The sequence below is a fragment of the Carassius carassius genome, chromosome 50 (assembly GCF_963082965.1).
Source record: "Carassius carassius chromosome 50, fCarCar2.1, whole genome shotgun sequence".
NCBI lineage: Eukaryota > Metazoa > Chordata > Actinopteri > Cypriniformes > Cyprinidae > Carassius > Carassius carassius.
Window position 1 is genome coordinate 1,611,118 of NC_081804.1, and position 17,909 is coordinate 1,629,026.

Below are 17,909 nucleotides of genomic sequence, written 5' to 3' on the forward strand. Positions count from 1 at the left end.
ACTGCTGGACTGTAAACAGTTATGTAATATGTTAAATCTATCTGCTTTATATGGACGCCTGTTTCTCTGATGGGATTTTAAAAAGAGGTCATGAACTGCCTTTTTATTATTTTGTACTGTTCTCTATGTTCCACTCATTATATTATCAAGATTTTTAAAATTTAGAAGTGATCGGCTATTTCCTGTCCTGTTTTGTCCCTCATCAGAACGCTCTGTTTGAACAGCTGTAGAGGATTGTAGCCTTGGAAGTAAATGCTTACTGCTATGATTGGTTAACTGTTGTGTGTTTGACAGTCTTCACACATGAATGCTGCTGTGATTTAGGTTAAAAAACACATAAATACTCAGTACAAATAAAATAATCTGTAATAGCAAAGCAATAGTGATCACGTAATAAAAAGTTACTCACACTCGTGTGTTGCGACATTACTGTTGATCCAATATATTCAGACTTGTTGTCTTCAGAGCATCTTTATCATTTGGTTTCTGCGTAGACCTGCGTTTGCCTCTCTCATTATTTACACTACATGCGCAAATCGGTGGGTGGAGCTAAACAGACAGTGATGTCCAAGCAGGCATTGATCTTCTCCTGCAGAGGTGGGCTTTAACCACACTATAACGTCATAAAACTGTCAAATTTCAATATTTTATTCAGAATACAACACAGATGACATATCAAATGTTTAAACTGAGAAAATGTATCATTTTAAGGGGAAAATAAGTTCATTTTAAATTTTATGGCATCAACACGTCTCAAAAAAGTTGGGACAAGGCCATGTTTAACACTGTGTGGTATCCCCTCTTCTTTTTATAACAGTCTGCAAACGTCTGAGGACTGAGGAGACAAGTTGCTCAAGTTTAGGAACAGGAATGTTGTCCCATTCTGGTATAATACAGGCTTCTAGTTGCTCAACTGTCTTGGGTCTTCTTTGACGCATCTTTATGATGCGCCAAATGTTTTCTATGAGTGGTAGATCTGGACTGCAGGCTGGTCATTTCAGTACCCGGATCCTTCTTCTACACAGCCATGATGTTGTAATTGATGCAGTATGTGGTCTGGCATTGTCATGTTGGAAAATGCAAGGTGTTCCCTGAAAGAGACGATGTCTGGATGGGAGCATATGTTGTTCTAGAACTTGGATACACCTTTCAGCATTGATGGTGCCTTTCCAGATGTGTAAGCTGCCCATGCCACACACACTCATGTAACCCCATACCATCAGAGATGCAGGCTTCTGAACTGAGTGCTGATAACAACTTGGGTTGTCCTTGTCCTCTTTTAGTCCGGATGACCTGTCGTCCCAGTTTTCCAAAAAGAACTTCAAATTTTGATTTGTCTGACCACAGAACAGTTTTCTACTTTGCCACAGTTCATTTTAAATGAGCCTTGACTCAGAGAAAACGCCTGCGCTTCTGAATGTTTAGATACGGCTCCTTTTTTGACGTATAGAATTTTAGCCGGCAACGGTGAATGGCACGGTGGATTGTGTTCACCGACAGTGTTTTCTGGAAGTATTCCTTAGCCCATGTTGTGATTTACATTAAAGTATCATTCCTGTATGTGATGCAGTGCTGTCTTAAGGGTCGAAGATCACGGGCATCCAGTATGGTTTTCCGGCCTTGACTCTTACACACAGAGATTGTTCCAGATTCTCTGAATCTTTGGATGTTATTATCCACTGTAGATGATGATAATTTCAAACCCTTTGCAATTTTTCTCTGAGAAACTCCTTTCTGATATTGCTCCACTATTTTTCGCCGCAGCATTGGGGGAATTGGTGATCCTCTGTCCATCTTGACTTCTGATAGACACCGCCACTCTGAGAGGCTCTTTTTTGTAATTCTGACTTATATTACAGAATTTGAAAGTTTTTTTCTCATAATTCTGACTTTTTTACAATGTTCATTCACAAATAGGAGATCAGAAGGACAGCTAGAATTGTGAGATTTCAAAAAAAGTAGTTTCCTTTTTTTTCTGTGGTGGAAACAAAGAAAAAAGAATTGCAATTTGTTTAATTTTGAATTTCTAGATATAAATTTAGAGTTGCGAGATGTAAGCTTAGAATTACGACATGTAAATTTAAAGATGAGATGTAAACTTACGATTGCGAAGTGTAAAATTAGAATGGAATGATTTAAATTTAGAATTGCGAGATGTAAAATCAGAATTGTGTCAATTTAAATTGCGTACACTCTAAAAAATAAAGGTGCTTCACGATACCATAGAAGAAACTTTTTGTCTAAATGGTTCCATAAAGAACCTTTAACATCTCAAGAACCTTTCTGTTGCACTAAAGGTTCTTTGTGGTGAAAGAAGGTTCTTCAGATTATAAGAAGGTATGAAAGAGATGGTTTCTTTAAAGAACCTTTGACTGAATAGTTCTTTGTGGAACCAGAAATGGTTCTTCTATGGCATCGCTGTGAAGAACCTATAAAGCACTTTTTTATTAAGAGTGTAAAGTGTAAACTGCGAGTTTTGAGATGTAAACTTTCGATTGTGAGATGCAAACTCAGAATTGTGATAAAAATGTCGAATTTTGAGTTTATATCTCACTATTCTGGCTTTCTTCTTAGAATTGCAAGATTAAAAAAAAGTCAAAATCAACTTTTTTATTTTTTATCCTTTGGCAGAAAAGGGCTTCCATAGCTTTCTGCTTCTTTTCTCATTTACTTTCAACTTCTGTGCATTTTCCTTTCTATTGGATTCTCTGATTGGTCAGGATCTGTGCTGGTGATGGTTAGAGGTCACTCACCCCATACGACAAAAATTTCCATACTGCCTAAATTATTTTCCAAAGCACCCAAGCAACCGCATAATAATGCAACACCCTTGTGGTTTAATATGTAAACCGTTGACTCTGCAAGTTAGAATGGTGCTTTGAAACCGTGAGCACAGAGGATGCTGTGTGTGTTTGTAGGTGTGCTTGTGGTGGCCCATGTGTAACAGATGGCATTCCCTGAATTGTTTCCAGATGGGACACTCTAGCCGTTTGGCATGGCAGCATCACGACAGGCGATGCTTGTATCTACAGAGGGGATTGAGACAGGTTTTTATCTTGATGGCAACAGTTTATTTAGATTGTTATGGCTTTTGAGATGATATTTGCAACCTATTTTATCTCTGTGATACGGAAAATCATTTTTAACTATTAAAAAATGTCAACTGGGACCATCAGGAAAAGGAGAAAACTGTTTTTATTTGACAGCTGGTTAAAAAAATCGGTTGACGTTTGGAAAACTTTAAATACACACTATATTCAGTAAGATTTTATAAAATAAGTGAATGCTTTTATTCAGCAAGAATGCATTAACACATCAAAAGTGACAGTAGAGACAAAAAATATAATGATTTCCATAAAAACATTAAGCAGCATAACTCTTTTAAATATTTATAATGGTAATAAATGTGTCTTGAGCAGGGAATTGTCATATCAGAATGATTTCTGAAGATCATGTGACACTGAAGTAATGACTGAAGTAATGATGCTGAAAATACAGCTTTACATCACAGGAAGAAATTACATTATTAAAATATTGAAATAGAAAACAGTTCTCTTAAATAAATGCAATCTTTAAATTTAATTTATTTTTTAAAATGTAATTTATTTTTTAAAATGTAATGTATTTTTTTAAATGTAATTTTTTTCTACAATTTAATTTATTTTTTAAAATTTAATTTAATTTAATAAGTAATTGCAATAATTATTGCAATGAAAATGAAGGGGAAAAAAGACCTTTACATTTTGAACAGTATTGTAATATAAAACAAATGGGTGTTTAAACTTCTGTTAAAGAAAGTTCACAAAATATGAAAATTTACAAAAGTTCACAAAAAATATATTTTATTGACCTTCAGGTCATTCCAAACTATTTTTTGCAGAATAAACTAAGAGATTTTGAAACATCTCTGAGTTTAATTTTGTCTATGCATAAAATGTAAGTACATTTAAGTTCTTCAGAACATCTTTTGTGTTCCACAGAAGAAAGAAAGTCAAACAGAGAAAAACAGCTGTGCATGTTGTGAAAGAGAGATAGGTGAGAGACATGCAGAGGTGAGAGAGATTGTGTTACTGGACCTCCAGCAGTCACGTTAGGACAGCGCTTGCCTGACGGTGTGTGTGTGTGTGTGTGAGTGCAAATATGTGTTTGAGGGTCAAAGTTTTTTTGGGATTTTCTACCGAAGGCCATCTTTTATTCTTATTTAAACTGACGTTTTTGTGCTTTAAAGTGCCATCAGGTTGCAGACTGAAGTTGGAGAGTATAAACATTGTGAGGAGAAGAAATGTGCTTATGTCATACATTCAGTCAGACCTAAAATCTACAAGAAACAACAACACTACTACTCAGTGTTTTAGTTTTTCAGTAAAACATCTAAACCTTCTTAAATCAAGATATTTTTACTAAAATGCCAAGACATTAAAATGAAATGACTTTGTGCTTAAAACAAGAATGACTATCTGCCAGAAAATTAAACTTGATTAAATTTCCAGTGAAACATTTAAATATTCTTAAAATCAAGGTGCATTAACTTGAGAAGCAACAATGTTTCAGAAAACGAGAATTTTTATTATCAAACGTACAAGACCTCATGCTTAAAGCCCTTTCAGTTACGGTTATTTTTCTGAGCTCATTGGCAGATATACTCAACATTCTTTTGCATTTGAAGTAAAATTATCTTGATTTTTAAGAATGTTTAGACATTTTTTTTATTGGAAAACAAGACAAAAATAATAAAAAGTAACAAAAAAACATATATTTTTTACAATGAATTACCTGGAGAAAAACATTAATTTTAATGCTAAGATGGTAATCTTTCATATAGCTGAATTGGCATGACAATTATTGTCAACCCAGAATTGTGAAAGGCTGGAGCTCGTCCCGTGCAATGTCTAAATCTCCCTCGTTGCGAGCTGTCGACAAGCTGCGAAGCGTTTGGAGTAAATGTCAGACATGAATAACTCATGCACGCAGCTCGACTTTCACAAAGACGGCGTGCTCCAAAGACTCTCTCCATCCAGCAGGAGGAGAGAAAAGAGTGTGAAGAAGACTTCCTGGAGAGAGATAAAGGGAGGATGTGCTGGAGGAGGGGTGTGAAAGAATGTAGCTCTGAAATGTGATTCCCGTAAAGCAGCTGATAAGAATGCGTGCTCATTTAGAGGTAATGATTAGCTCTGGTCACTTAACCCCAGAGATCCACACAGGCCAATGACCCCTCTCCTGCTATCACTATCTCTCAATTCAGTTTCAGTTTAGTGTACTTAAATGTGAAATTAAAGACATTTACAATACAATTACAAAAAAATCTATCTCAAATAATTGCTGTTCTTTTGAACTTTCTATTCCGAGGATCCTGAAAAAAAAGGTTTCCTCTAAAATACGAAGCATCACAACTGTTTTCAACATTGATATGAATAAGAAATGTTTGTTTGAGCAGCAAATCAGCATATTATCATGATTTCTGTAGATCATGTGACACTGAAGACTGGAGGAATGATGTTGAAAATACAGCGGAGCAACACAGGAATAAATTACATTTTAAAATATTTATTTTTAGATTAGATAGATTTTAAATTGTAATAATATTTCACAATTTTACTGTATTTTTTATCAAATAAATGTAGCCTTGCTAAGCAGGTAACTCATTAAAACATAAAAGAAATCTTAATGCCCCATAAATATATATATATATATATATATATATATATATATATATATATATATATATATATATATATAATAATTATTACAATATTACATTTAATAAATATTATTCATCATTAAATAATAATTTAGTCACATACACATATGTAGTGATTCATTCATATTTCATGCATCACTTTTGATTGACAACCCTCAAAAACATTCAGTCACCATGACAACATGCCACCCATCCATACTGTTTTGTAACATTTTAAACATAACCTTGTTATCAGGATTCTTACAGTGAGACCTCCAAAGAACACCATAAACATACTGTAGTTCAGCACTAAAACATGTTTTCAAGAGAGAACCGTCTTTGATTCTGCTCTTTACCCTTGAACTAAACTTAACACGTCTGTTAAATGGCTTTTAAACCTTAAACGAGCCATTTACTGTAGTCGTCAAGTGTTTGCCTGAGTGAGACGTCTGAAGTTTTTGTGATTCATTTCTTTTCAAGAGATCAGATGAGATCTCAAGAATGGCTCAAACTTGCTCAGATTTGCTGCAGTTTGCAATTAAAACTCTCCTGAGCCTAAAAGAGCAACATATGTGCACTATAATTTGTTTGAGTTGATCTGTCTTAACAAGCTAAAGCAAACGTGTTGTTGAGTGTTTTGTAAAAGACGCAATGCTGAGCTGATTTAATAGGACTGCTGTAAAACAAACAACGATATGATATTGAAGTTGGGTATGGGGGTATGTATTACACAGTTTGACCTTTGACCTCGAATAAAAGAGGCAGGTGAAACACGATTCCCAGCCTGTCCATAAGTCCATCAGTTCGTAGCATTACTGGTGGAAGGCAACACATTTTTACGCAAGTGAAACAATGGAGATATTTAATGCACATTTGTAGACAGGAAGTTAATTAATTGATTTGAAAGGTAGGAATGAGAATTTTTTTTCCTTGTTAGGAGTCAAAGGTTTTTAAAAAATAAATAAATCTTGTTTTGTTGATAAAAAACAGCGAACAAGCATTATATCGCTAACTGCATTGATGTGTCATGTTCATAATGCAAATGTTGACTGGTGTTTTATCGGTTTCTCTGTTCGTGCACATGAAACGTCTCTTTTAAGTGATCTAGACGGTCCTCTTACGCCAAAATGTGGCACTATTCAGGTTAGTTTGTGTTCTGTGTGAATGCTCAACTTGAGGATTTATATCCATTGCATGAATCTATCTAAAAAAAAAGACTTTACATATGAGGAAACAGTCAAAACACAGATAGTGTCTTTTTCCTCTAGCAAGTCTGTGAATAGTGTCTCATATGTCCGTGTTTGTTTCTCTATTTCTTTCAGAGCAACGAAAGAAGTACTCAAACTCGAACGTCATCATGCAAGAGACGTCGCAATATCATGTGCAGGTGAGCGAGACTCAAAACTTTCTTTGTCTTGAGCCTTTCAATTCTGTTTCTTAATTCTCTCTGAGCTTATTGATTAGCTGAACCTCACCACAGTGTTCGGCTTAATATTTAACACGATGACTTGATATTGTAAAAAAAACAGGTAGGTCACTCGATAACTGCAGAGATTTGTCAGGGCAGAGTTAACCTCCATCTGAACTGATTAAGCAATCTGTGTTCTGAAATCTGCATTATACAATGGATAGTCACAGTCCTCAAATTTGATTTGACGAAATGCAGCAGTGCATTTTATGCAACACAACCTAAAAGAACCCAGCAGAACGAGCAAATTAGCCTTGCACAAGTATGTTATCACTGTGCTAATAAAACTACACTTTGATCCAGGCCTGATTTGAGACGTTCTGTTGAACTTTGTTCTGATCTGGATGCATAATTTTGCTCAGTCTATTTTTCCACACTTTCCCCCTTCGCTCATTGTAAAGACTATATCGTCTCTCTTATCTCCTTTTCTCGCTCTCACACACGGATAAAGTTGATAAACACCCTTGCCAGCAGCAGTCATATCAGGTCTTGAATGCTTGTAAACTTGAGATATCAGAAGCATCATGTCACAGAAATCTGAGTCTAATATTTTTGGTTTAATAATTGATGTGAATATTATTCTGAGTATTGGCCAAAGGAGCATAACGATCTCTTGGATGTCTGGAGTTAATTATTGGATTTTGACATTTTCCGTAGAAAATATCTTGTAGAACTCACTGCCAAGAGGCTGAGGTTCCTTGGGTTGTTTTTAAGGGTATTTCTAGGAGGTTGCTAGGGGGTTTAGAGGCAATGCTAGGATTGGTTTTAGGTCAATTTGAGGTGGTTGCTAGGGTGTTTGAGTGGTTTTAGGGCAATACTATGTGTTTTATAGGGTGTTGAGGGGTTTAAGGGCAATACTAGGTGTTTTCTAGGGTGTTTGGGTGGTTTTAGGGCAAGTCTGAGTAGTTGTTAGGGTTTCTGAGTAGTTTTAGTGTAGTGATTGAGTGAAGTGACGTGTGACCAAGTATGGTGACCCAGCCATATTGCTGCCGTGCCCGGGGAGCAGTTGAGGGTTCAGTGCCTTGCTCAAGGGGTCTCTCCTCAGTCGTGGTATTGAGGGTGGAAGAGAGCGCTGTACTTTCACTCCCCCCACCGTCAATCATTGTCGGACCTGAGACTCGAACTCAACCTTTGGGTCATAAGTCAGACTCTCCAACCATTAGACTGCCCCACTTTAGTGCATTGCTATGTGTTTGCAAGGGTGTTTTGGTGGTTTAATGGCAATTCTGAGTGGTTGCTAGGGTGTTTGAGTGGTTTAAGGGCAATTCTAGGTGGTTTCTAGGGTGTTTGCTGGGCAATTCTGTTGCTAGGGTGTTTGAGTGGTTTAAGGGTGTTGGTATGGTGTTTGGGTGGTTTTAGGGCAAGTCTGAGTAGTTGCTAAGGCATTTGAGTGGTTTTAGGGCATTGTTAGGTTTTTGCTAGAGTGTATGGGTGGTTTAAGGGCAATTCCAGTTGGCTTCTATGGTGTTTGAGTGTTTTTAGAGCAATTCTGAGTGTTTGCTAGGCTATATTAGTGGTTTAAGTGGGTTGCTAGGGTGTTTGAGTGGTTTAAGGGCATTCGTGTGGTGTTTGGGTGGTTTTAGGGCAAGTCTGAGTAGTTGCTAGGGTTTTGAGTTGTTTTAGGGCATTGTTAGGTTTTTACCAGGGTGTTTGGGTGGTTTAAGGGCAATTGTAGGTGTTTGGTCTATGGTGTTTGGATGTGTTTGAACGTTACCAGGGAGTTTGGGTGGTTCTTAATAAAAATAAGTTTCTCTTCTAAACCTAAAACCCACTAAAGAACCTTGTATATATTGTTTATAATGGTGTGTTTTGATCCATCACCTCAGACCAATGAACTGAAGTGATTCCCATTAGCTTGAGTTCAAACAGCTTCATGGACATCACTGACCTACTCTCTCGCAAACGGACTGTACTGTATGTGTGCAAACATGGACAGCCATCCCAACACAAGCAAAGTTAAACTTTCTCTTTGTGCAGTTGAACGTTGGTTGATTACATCCTGTTGAAGCCATGCTGAGATCTCCTTCCCTAACATAACTCGTGACAAGACTTAATCTGCTTATGAATCAAGCATGATGCTTTGAATAATTAGTTCTTTTTGATGGGAAAATTTTTGTCATATAGTACTGTGACACGTAAACGTACACCAACCAACACACACACACACACACACACACACACACACACACACACACACACACTGACAATCAGTTCCTTTAAGAGCAACACCCAATGACTTTCAGAAAGAAAAAATGTTTAGTTTGACAATAGGGGCAATATCTAAGCCATTTCTCCTAGAATGCAATGGAATTAAATGGAGAGAAACTCAAATTTGTTTAGTTTTTGTAGTCAGCATAGAAGCACAGAAACACATACATTGTGTTTACAAATAATAGTCTAAATGCACACATTTTTTCTTGTTTTTTTCCTTTTTGTATATAGTGAACTGTGAGACATTTACTGTATAGAGAATATTGAATAACTGATCAAGTTTTGCACATGTTATGCAGTTATATTCATGAATGCTTAAAAAGGTTACTTATGTTCCTTTCAAGTTCCTCAAAATTTCCATTTTCCTTTTCTTTTGTGTTTGCAGCACCTGTCTACGTTCATCATGGATAAATCGGAGTCCATTGCTACAGTAGACGATGCAATCAAGAAGCTGAAGCTGCTGGACTCCAAAGACAAAATCTGGACACAGGAAATGCTGCTGCAGGTGACGGAAAAATCCATCAAACTCCTGGACTCCGAAACCAAGGTGAGCAGGATCATTCCCTGTGTGCATACATAGGTAAAAAAAATTGCCTTTGTAAAGTCAATATTAGTTCTAAATTGACATTATTTACTTTCTTAATCCATGGTCCTTGTCCTTTTGTGAATGATTCATTGGTATTTGTTATTGCAAAGAAAATATTTTTTGTCTTTGTAATCATTCATCATGGGCCACGTTCACACAGCAACAGAAAACAGTTGTCAGTCATGTATTTAAGTATTTAATAAAGTTACATTTACACAAAGTATACTAATTTATGGGCGTTACAACCGCAACCGTACTAGTTTGCATCTTAAGTGTTCAGTTAAAAAATAAACCTACTTGAGGTCATTGAAATGAGAACCGATTGAAGACATTAGCATGTTCCACACCTGTTCATTTAACAAAGCCTCCTCTAACCCTATATCCAAGTGAAATCTGATCTGGAATAACTGGATAGGGAACGTTTCGTCCGTGTGAATCGATTGTGATTGTGCTGCCATTACTCTGCTAATTTGTGACCATAAATGGCAACATTACTAGATCTTTGAACTCATTAGGGATCATAATCATCGTTTTCAGGGTCGAGGGTTGTGAGTGTCTTTTGTTTTTTTCCATATTTACAGAAATTATTTAATTTTAAAATGATTTAATTTAATTTTATTTGTTGAGTTTCATTCAAAAAAAAGTTTTAATTTAATAAAATTAAAAATATTAAATTGAATTTAATTAAATTAACATTTCTGAGAAAAATGAACAGTTCCAAGTAAATTTATTTATGTTTTGGAAATCAGTTTTGTATGTAATTCATATGTTTATATACTATATTAATCTTTTTTTTTTTACATTTAAAATTTCACATTTAATATACAATATATATTTACTACTTTTTGTTCTTTGTTTGTCTATTTTTTAACAAGCACTTTAGGGTTAGGTGATATTGAAGATCAGTCTAATTCTTCGTTCCTTATCTCAGGAAGAGCTTGAAAACTTTCCTCTGGCCACGGTCCATCACTGTCAGACGCTGTTGAACCAGACCAGATATCCTTCCATCCTTCTGTTCGTCTGTCACGACAATGAACAACACAAACCAGACATTCACTTCTTCTACTGCGACGAAGTAGAGGTGAGACCTCCCAAAATGGACCTTTACACCCTTGCAGGATAAACACTATCGAGAGCTGTTTTCACTGGATCTGTGTGTGTGGTTGTGTTTAGGCCGAGATGGTGCACGCTGACATTGATAGCGCTCTGGGAGACAATACACGCGGCAAGAAGATGCGACCGCAGACGCTAAAGTGAGTCCCAGCTCTCATAGATACCAACAAATGCTACTGGAGTGGTTTTTAAATAACTTACTTAAATTACTAGCCAGAGTGACTGAAACCAAGTCTCTGCAGACATCCGTAACAGGATCAGCAAATAGTAAAGGCTTTGGTCACATGCACACTTGTGTTTTGGAACCGGTGTGATTTTCTTCCTAAAAACATGGTTCCAGGGTCATCAGAGATAGTAGACCGTACAGCTATTCACACACACATTAGCTCTCTACTTAGGTAACTTAACTGAAAACCAATGCAGCCTTGTGACTAATGAGAAGGAGATGTGATTCACAATTGCACAATTGATTTCAATAGTTTGAGTTAGCATGTTGCTAAGCTAACAAAGCTATTCACATAAAATAGGAAAATACTGAGAATTAAGTACATTTTTAACTGGATCAAACAATTTTTATACATTTCAGCATTGGTTTAGTTCTATATAATCAACAGTGCCCACATTCTCCACCACCTGAGCTCTTCACAATGCATGAAGGGATTGTCTCTGAAAATTACGTGCTGGAGAGACAAAGCGTATAATTTGGCCAAAATTAGCTATCATTAAAGGATAGGGTGTTTAGGTCATTTTAGGCCATTGCTAAGTGGTTCCTCTGACGTTTAACCTCATAAAGCCTACTGTATCATATTTGATACACACATTTCTAAGGCCTCTAAATTATTAATATGGCCAAAACCTTGCTGAAAACCTGTTTTACACAAACACTGCATGCCTTCTATTGTCTGATTGATAGATTATACTTTTATAGCAAGCAAATGGCCTTTTATTACAGTTGTGAAAACATCTTCCGTGTCTTCATACTGACTTTTATTAAGCAAGCTTGAGGATAACTTTTATATTGTTAGTATTTCAGGATGAACACTTACAAGACTGAAGTAACCGGTTTAGTTACTTAGGTTATCCATACCTCATCTTTTAGAAACATACGATCCATCAAACACGATCCATCAGGCTTCTGATGGAGGTTAATTTCTTAATGGTCATTGTATTGCATTGCATTGTTTTACACATATAAACAAAAACATTTTTAAAAAGCTTTGATCATTGAACGAAGCATTTAAATATCACCTTACGAAGACATCTTTGGGAGACAGAGTGACAACGGATATTTATAAGCATTTTATATAAGTAGTCTGCTATACTGTTATAAAGATGCCATTGATTTGCATTACAAGCTCTTAGAATTTGATCTTTTTGGGCATACAATTAGAAATTACATATTTTTCATTACAAAAAGATTGCCTTCTCAAAAGATTTTGGCCAAAATTACCCATCTTTAAAGTTGTTGACTTATATAAGTCGGCTGCTAATTAGGTTTTGGAGCACATGAATCCTCTCTTTCTCATTTCTCCATCAGAATGAACCAAGAAAAGATGAAACGCCACCGGGAGACCATCATCCCGGCCTCTGAGCCTAGGAGTCCTGGCCCTGGGGTCAAAGGTCGCGTAGCAGCTACAGACATGAAAGGTGCCAAGCACACAGACACAAAACACTTATGTACTTACATTTGCGATAAATGCATTGATCTTAAACACTCTGTGTATTTGTCCCAGATGAATTGTCGATGCAGGACCCTGAGTCCAATATGAAACTGGCCCAGCGGATCGAGAAGGACGTGGTGAGTGCCTGGATAACACTGGATATCTGCACACACACACACACACACACACACACACACACACAGCATTGAGTGTATCAGATTTGTGGTTAGTACATTAGACCATGTGTAATGCTGTAACTCAGGCTGTGCGTTTTCACTCTGTGTTTGTCATTAAGCAAATCCTGAACTGCGCTCTAGACGACATCGAGATCTTCGTTGCACGTCTTCATAAAGTGGCAGAGGCTTTTGCGCAACTTAACCAGCGCAACAGGAGCAAGAAAAACAAGAAAAGAGGCCCTGCAGGTACATATGCATTTGATTTAAAACACCTTTCATTTATTCCCTCAATATAATCACTTATTAGCTAATTTATACTTGGGAAAACAATAAATATCTTCGCTGAACAAACATGATTGTCGTGTGTGTTTCAGAGGGAATGCTAACGCTACGAGCTAAACCTCCATCAGAAGGCGAGTTTATCGACTGTCTTCAGAAGCTGAAACTCTCTTTCAATCTGCTGGTGGGTTTCACTCTCTTTTGATGCTTCTAAACTGAAAACGCCCTTAAACATAAATACACAATGCTTTAATTCATGCAGAACGGCTGTGGTTTAAGATCATCTGGAATGTGTGCACTCAAATTCAAACTTTTGAAACAAACGTTACAAAACGCTGAACGAAGCAAGAGCAGGTTACAAAATGTTGTTTTTAGTTCAAATGAAAATTGATGTAAGGATTGTTTTATGAACAGAATACACAAATGAATTCTGCTCTGCTTCATGAAAGAGAGCGTGAGTGAGTGAAGTGTTGGTCTGTGTGCGCCCTCTACAGGCCAAACTGAAGAAACACATTCAGAACCCCAGCGCTGCAGAGCTCGTGCACTTCCTGTTTGGACCTCTAGAACTGGTGAGGAACTGAGCACGTGCACATGCACATGCACATGCACATGTACAAAACAAAACAAAACAAAACAAAACAAAACCTCTTTTGGTTTATTACGGAACAGAAATTTAGGAATAGAGTTCAACCATCAGACTAAATAAATGCTAATATCACCACTAAAAGACAACTTTTTGGATTTAAAAGTAAAGTTAAAGGTAATTAACAATGCAAATAGAAGTATAAATGACCCTAAAAGATAAATAAATAAACACTGGCAACAAAATGCCCTTGTAAATGATAGTAGCACAATAATTTGTTACACCAAGAAATATATTAGTAGTAGAAGTGATAATAATATTAATAATCAGCATCCTGTTTGGTATTATAACAGAATGCAATGGTGTATAACAGTTATTTTGCAATGGCTCATTCAGGGTTCATCCAATTATAATGTGTACACTTTGTACACAGCTCTCGATTACAAAAACACTTTTGTCTGTGTATTCAGATACTGCAGGGTTGTGGCAGTCCTGAGCTGCCGCGTGTGGTCATCTCTCCTCACCTGTCCCGAGACACAGTGGACTTCCTGAGAGGACACCTGACTCCCAAAGAGATGACCATCTTTGAGCTGCTGGGAGACGGCTGGACACGGCCCAGGTGATGATTCAACCGCTGTGGATGTGTGTGTTAGTGGTGAAACATTGATCTGCGTAATCAGCCAATGCTTGCTTTTTTTCTCTGTATCAGATGATGGTCGTTCCCTCTCGGGAATCCCAAAATTCTCTTAAACAAACAGGATTACCTGTGTTATTAGAAAGGTTTTTATTTTAGCAGTTTTGACTAATGAACAACCAATGTGTGTTTTTTAATGGCTGATATTATTATTATTATTATATGAGGTATTATGCGATATGTTAAATGTTATCTCTCTAGAAAGAACGAATGAATAGATAAATTCTCTTAATTAGCATCAGTCATGGCATGTTTTACCACGTTGTTTAATTCTGGGCGTGTCTTTGTGTATCTTAGAGCTGATTGGCCGAAAGATCAGTGCGCTTCTCTGTATGTCCCAAAATTCCGGAATGGGTGGGAGCCTCCGGTTGAACTATTCCGGTCGTCCTCGTGGGAGACGGAGAGCGCCGGTGCACCGGTGAAGACAGAATACAGACCGAAAGAGGTGAGAGAGATGAGTCACGATCTCCTGTGTGTGAAAATCTCTCTTTTCTGTATTAATTGCATTTTATCTTTTCTCTCTTTTCCATGTCAGTTCTTTGGATCACAGTCATCGATCTCTTCAAACGGGTGAGTGAGTTGTCAGATCTGAGTAACTTTGAGGTTTTGAACTGTAGAAAAAAAGATTAAAATCCTTTATTTTTTGGCTGCTCACGTTTTTTTTTCAGGTCTTTCTCGACGCCTCCTGCTTCTCGCAAGTATGCAAAGATCCGCTACCACTTTGTGGCACGTAATGCAAACGAGCTGTCGGTGCTTCAGGATGAAGTTCTGGAGGTATGAAGAATGAAAAATAGTTTAATAAATCACGTTTAACATCTTCTCAAAGACAGCAATGAGATTACACTGTGCTCTCATGGAGTTTTTCACTCGAGTCTCCTGTGAAAATAGCAACTTCATACGTTTCCTCTAGAGTTTCTCAAATAGTGCCAACAAGCCAAAGTCTCAAAAGTCAGTGTTTTCATAATTTCTCATCAAATTCCCTAAAGATAAACGGATCTGGGCTGAAATTCACAATCATTTTATAGCTCGATACTCTTACTTTGATAAAAAGCACCTTGCAAAATTAAGTGCAATACAAGTTGTGTTATGAAAGAAAGAACTAGAACTGTGTGTTTTAAGGTGCTGGAGGATGATAAGCAGTGGTGGAAGTTGAGGAACCGGAGCGGACAGGCGGGATATGTGCCCTATAATATCCTGGATGTGGTGAAACTTGAGGATCCTCATGCTTTTATTGACCCGCCATACAGTCCAGGAACACCCTATAGTCCGGTAAACACATGTACACACTAAAGCAGCAGAAAAACAGGACATTTTTGATCATTAAAAATACTAATTAATCATGATTTTGTTTTGCTGCCACTCTCATGCAGTCATACCGAGGACAGTCGCCCTCCAGCTCACTGGGCAGTGACAAAGACGGTGAGTTTTGACAAATATGACCAGAAGAAAACCTCTGAGAGTGTGTATTTGACGTGTTTCTCCATCACTGTTCTCAGGTCACTCTCAACAGATGGACAAAGTGAACGATGAGCTGCTCATGTTGATCACTGGTAATAAGGTTCAACAGCCTGCGAGGAACTTTAAAGTGGTGCGTCAGTCTGCTGTCCCGCTGACCTTTAACTCCAACCCGGCCGAGGTCAGCGCCTGGCTCCATGCCAAGGGCTTCTCCAAACCGTGAGTCAAATCTATAGCTTTTACACTGAACTCCTTGAGTCTCCTAATGTAATATATATATATATATATATATATTTACTGAAATCTCAATCCTAAACTATGAATAAATATTAATATATATATTTATTTATTTTTATCTGAGAACTCAGTAAAGATGATTTCAAATAAAGAGATCTTTTGAAAAAAGAAGCTAAGATAAATTCAAATAAAAAGAATGTATTTACTGAGAACTCAATCTTTCTAGAATATAAAGAATTTAAATTCTGATAATTTTTTTTATAAAATAAAATATATATATATTTTTTTCTTAGAATTCATTAAGGCTTCTTAACTATGAGAAATAAAGATAAAAAAATAAAATCATATTTATACTGAGAGCTCAAAGCCTTTTAAAATAAAGAAATTTAAATAAAAATAATTCTAAACTGAAATATATATGAAACTAAGAAGAATTTACTAAAATAACATTATTATAAAAAAAAAAAAATCATTGATCCTAAAATGAAACATTAAACCAAAATAAAATGTTTTTCCCCTTGAGAACACTTTAAGCCTTCTAAACTATGAAAAAATTATTTAAAAAAATATATTTTTATATTTATTAAGAGCTCATTAAAGCTTTTAAACTTAAAAACTTAAACTATAGTAAACAAAATGGAATAATCAAAAAAAGATCCCATGCACATCAGGTGCATCTTTTTCCATTTGAAAGTTTCTCATTGAAATCAGAAGCTGCATCGGGACATATTGAAGGGTTTGTTCCTTTTTTAAATGTACCCATAGCCTTTAGTTTGTCAAACCCTAAAACACAACAACACATTTGACAGCTTTACTTTGCTGTTGCTAATTGAAGGCAGTTTGATTTCACGAGATCTTTAAAAAAGTTATATAATTGAGAAATAATGCATCTGTCTGTCAGGACGGTGGAGCGTCTGGGAATCCTGACGGGCTCTCAGCTCTTCTCTCTGAATAAAGAGAACCTGAAGGCTGTCTGTGGAGACGAGGGATCTCGCGTCTACAGCCAGATCACCGTCCAGAAAGCACAGCTAGAGGTCAGAAGCACTTCATACACAATATGATACATGTACTGCTAAACACCACAGAACTCTTCTCATTTGGCTTTCTCCCTCCATCAGAAGAGTCGAGGAGATACAGAACTGCAGGAGATTCTGAATAAACAGCAAGAGAAAATTGCATCTGCCTGAATGCTCACATGGACTGTCAATCAAATGGTCACCTGGCAACAGTAACCATCAACCAAACTCACCAATGAAGTTAGATGATATAGATTCTGCCACATCGTCGACCAAATGTCTAATCCAATATCTTTTCTAATTGTATATTTATTCCTGGTGCTTTTTATTATAAGTGTATGTTCGGACCTTATTGTAATTTATCCACACACATTATCTTGTTCATGCTGGAAAATATTTGTACGCTTATACGGCTCTCTATGGCATGGAAACAATATATCGTTGAGTCTCATGAAAACATGTACAGGTCACGCTTCAAAATTATAAGAAAAAAATTGACTATGATAAAAAAACTTTTTTTTGTTGTTTCTGAATTTGTCATTTTAACCACCATTGCTCAAAGTTAAATTTTTAGGCAATGATTAATACAAAAAATGAAAACAAGTAATAATCAGTATAAATAAATATCAGTGCAATGGCTTTTCACCTCAAAAACAAAAGGACTATCATAGAAATAGACTATTTTAGGATCATTAACATTTTTGCATCATTTTTGTCAATTTCTCAAAGTACTGCAGACATTATGTTTTTGAT

At 36.5% G+C, this 17,909-nt stretch overlaps 1 protein-coding gene across 5 annotated transcripts in view; it reads left to right on the plus strand.

Moving 5' to 3' along the window:
* LOC132133520 (epidermal growth factor receptor kinase substrate 8-like protein 2) overlaps positions 1 to 17,903 on the plus strand; it is a 34,729-nt gene extending 16,826 nt beyond the window's left edge. For 2 of the 5 annotated variants that reach the window (XM_059546376.1, XM_059546375.1), the window contains 18 exons: positions 7,000 to 7,064; positions 9,742 to 9,903; positions 10,874 to 11,023; positions 11,116 to 11,195; positions 12,593 to 12,702; positions 12,789 to 12,853; positions 13,012 to 13,138; positions 13,267 to 13,355; positions 13,666 to 13,740; positions 14,225 to 14,373; positions 14,746 to 14,893; positions 14,984 to 15,018; positions 15,117 to 15,222; positions 15,568 to 15,717; positions 15,819 to 15,867; positions 15,945 to 16,122; positions 17,042 to 17,174; positions 17,259 to 17,903. In XM_059546376.1, the coding sequence (XP_059402359.1) occupies positions 7,000 to 7,064; positions 9,742 to 9,903; positions 10,874 to 11,023; positions 11,116 to 11,195; positions 12,593 to 12,702; positions 12,789 to 12,853; positions 13,012 to 13,138; positions 13,267 to 13,355; positions 13,666 to 13,740; positions 14,225 to 14,373; positions 14,746 to 14,893; positions 14,984 to 15,018; positions 15,117 to 15,222; positions 15,568 to 15,717; positions 15,819 to 15,867; positions 15,945 to 16,122; positions 17,042 to 17,174; positions 17,259 to 17,327 (1,940 nt within the window). In that variant the 3' untranslated portion in view covers positions 17,328 to 17,903. Of the gene's footprint in view, positions 1 to 6,474; positions 6,585 to 6,663; positions 6,821 to 6,999; positions 7,065 to 9,741; positions 9,904 to 10,873; positions 11,024 to 11,115; positions 11,196 to 12,592; positions 12,703 to 12,788; positions 12,854 to 13,011; positions 13,139 to 13,266; positions 13,356 to 13,665; positions 13,741 to 14,224; positions 14,374 to 14,745; positions 14,894 to 14,983; positions 15,019 to 15,116; positions 15,223 to 15,567; positions 15,718 to 15,818; positions 15,868 to 15,944; positions 16,123 to 17,041; positions 17,175 to 17,258 lie in introns of those variants that run through there. The other 3 variants (XM_059546379.1, XM_059546378.1, XM_059546377.1) reach the window with 3 other exon arrangements.
* The last annotated feature ends 6 nt before the right edge of the window (positions 17,904 to 17,909 follow it).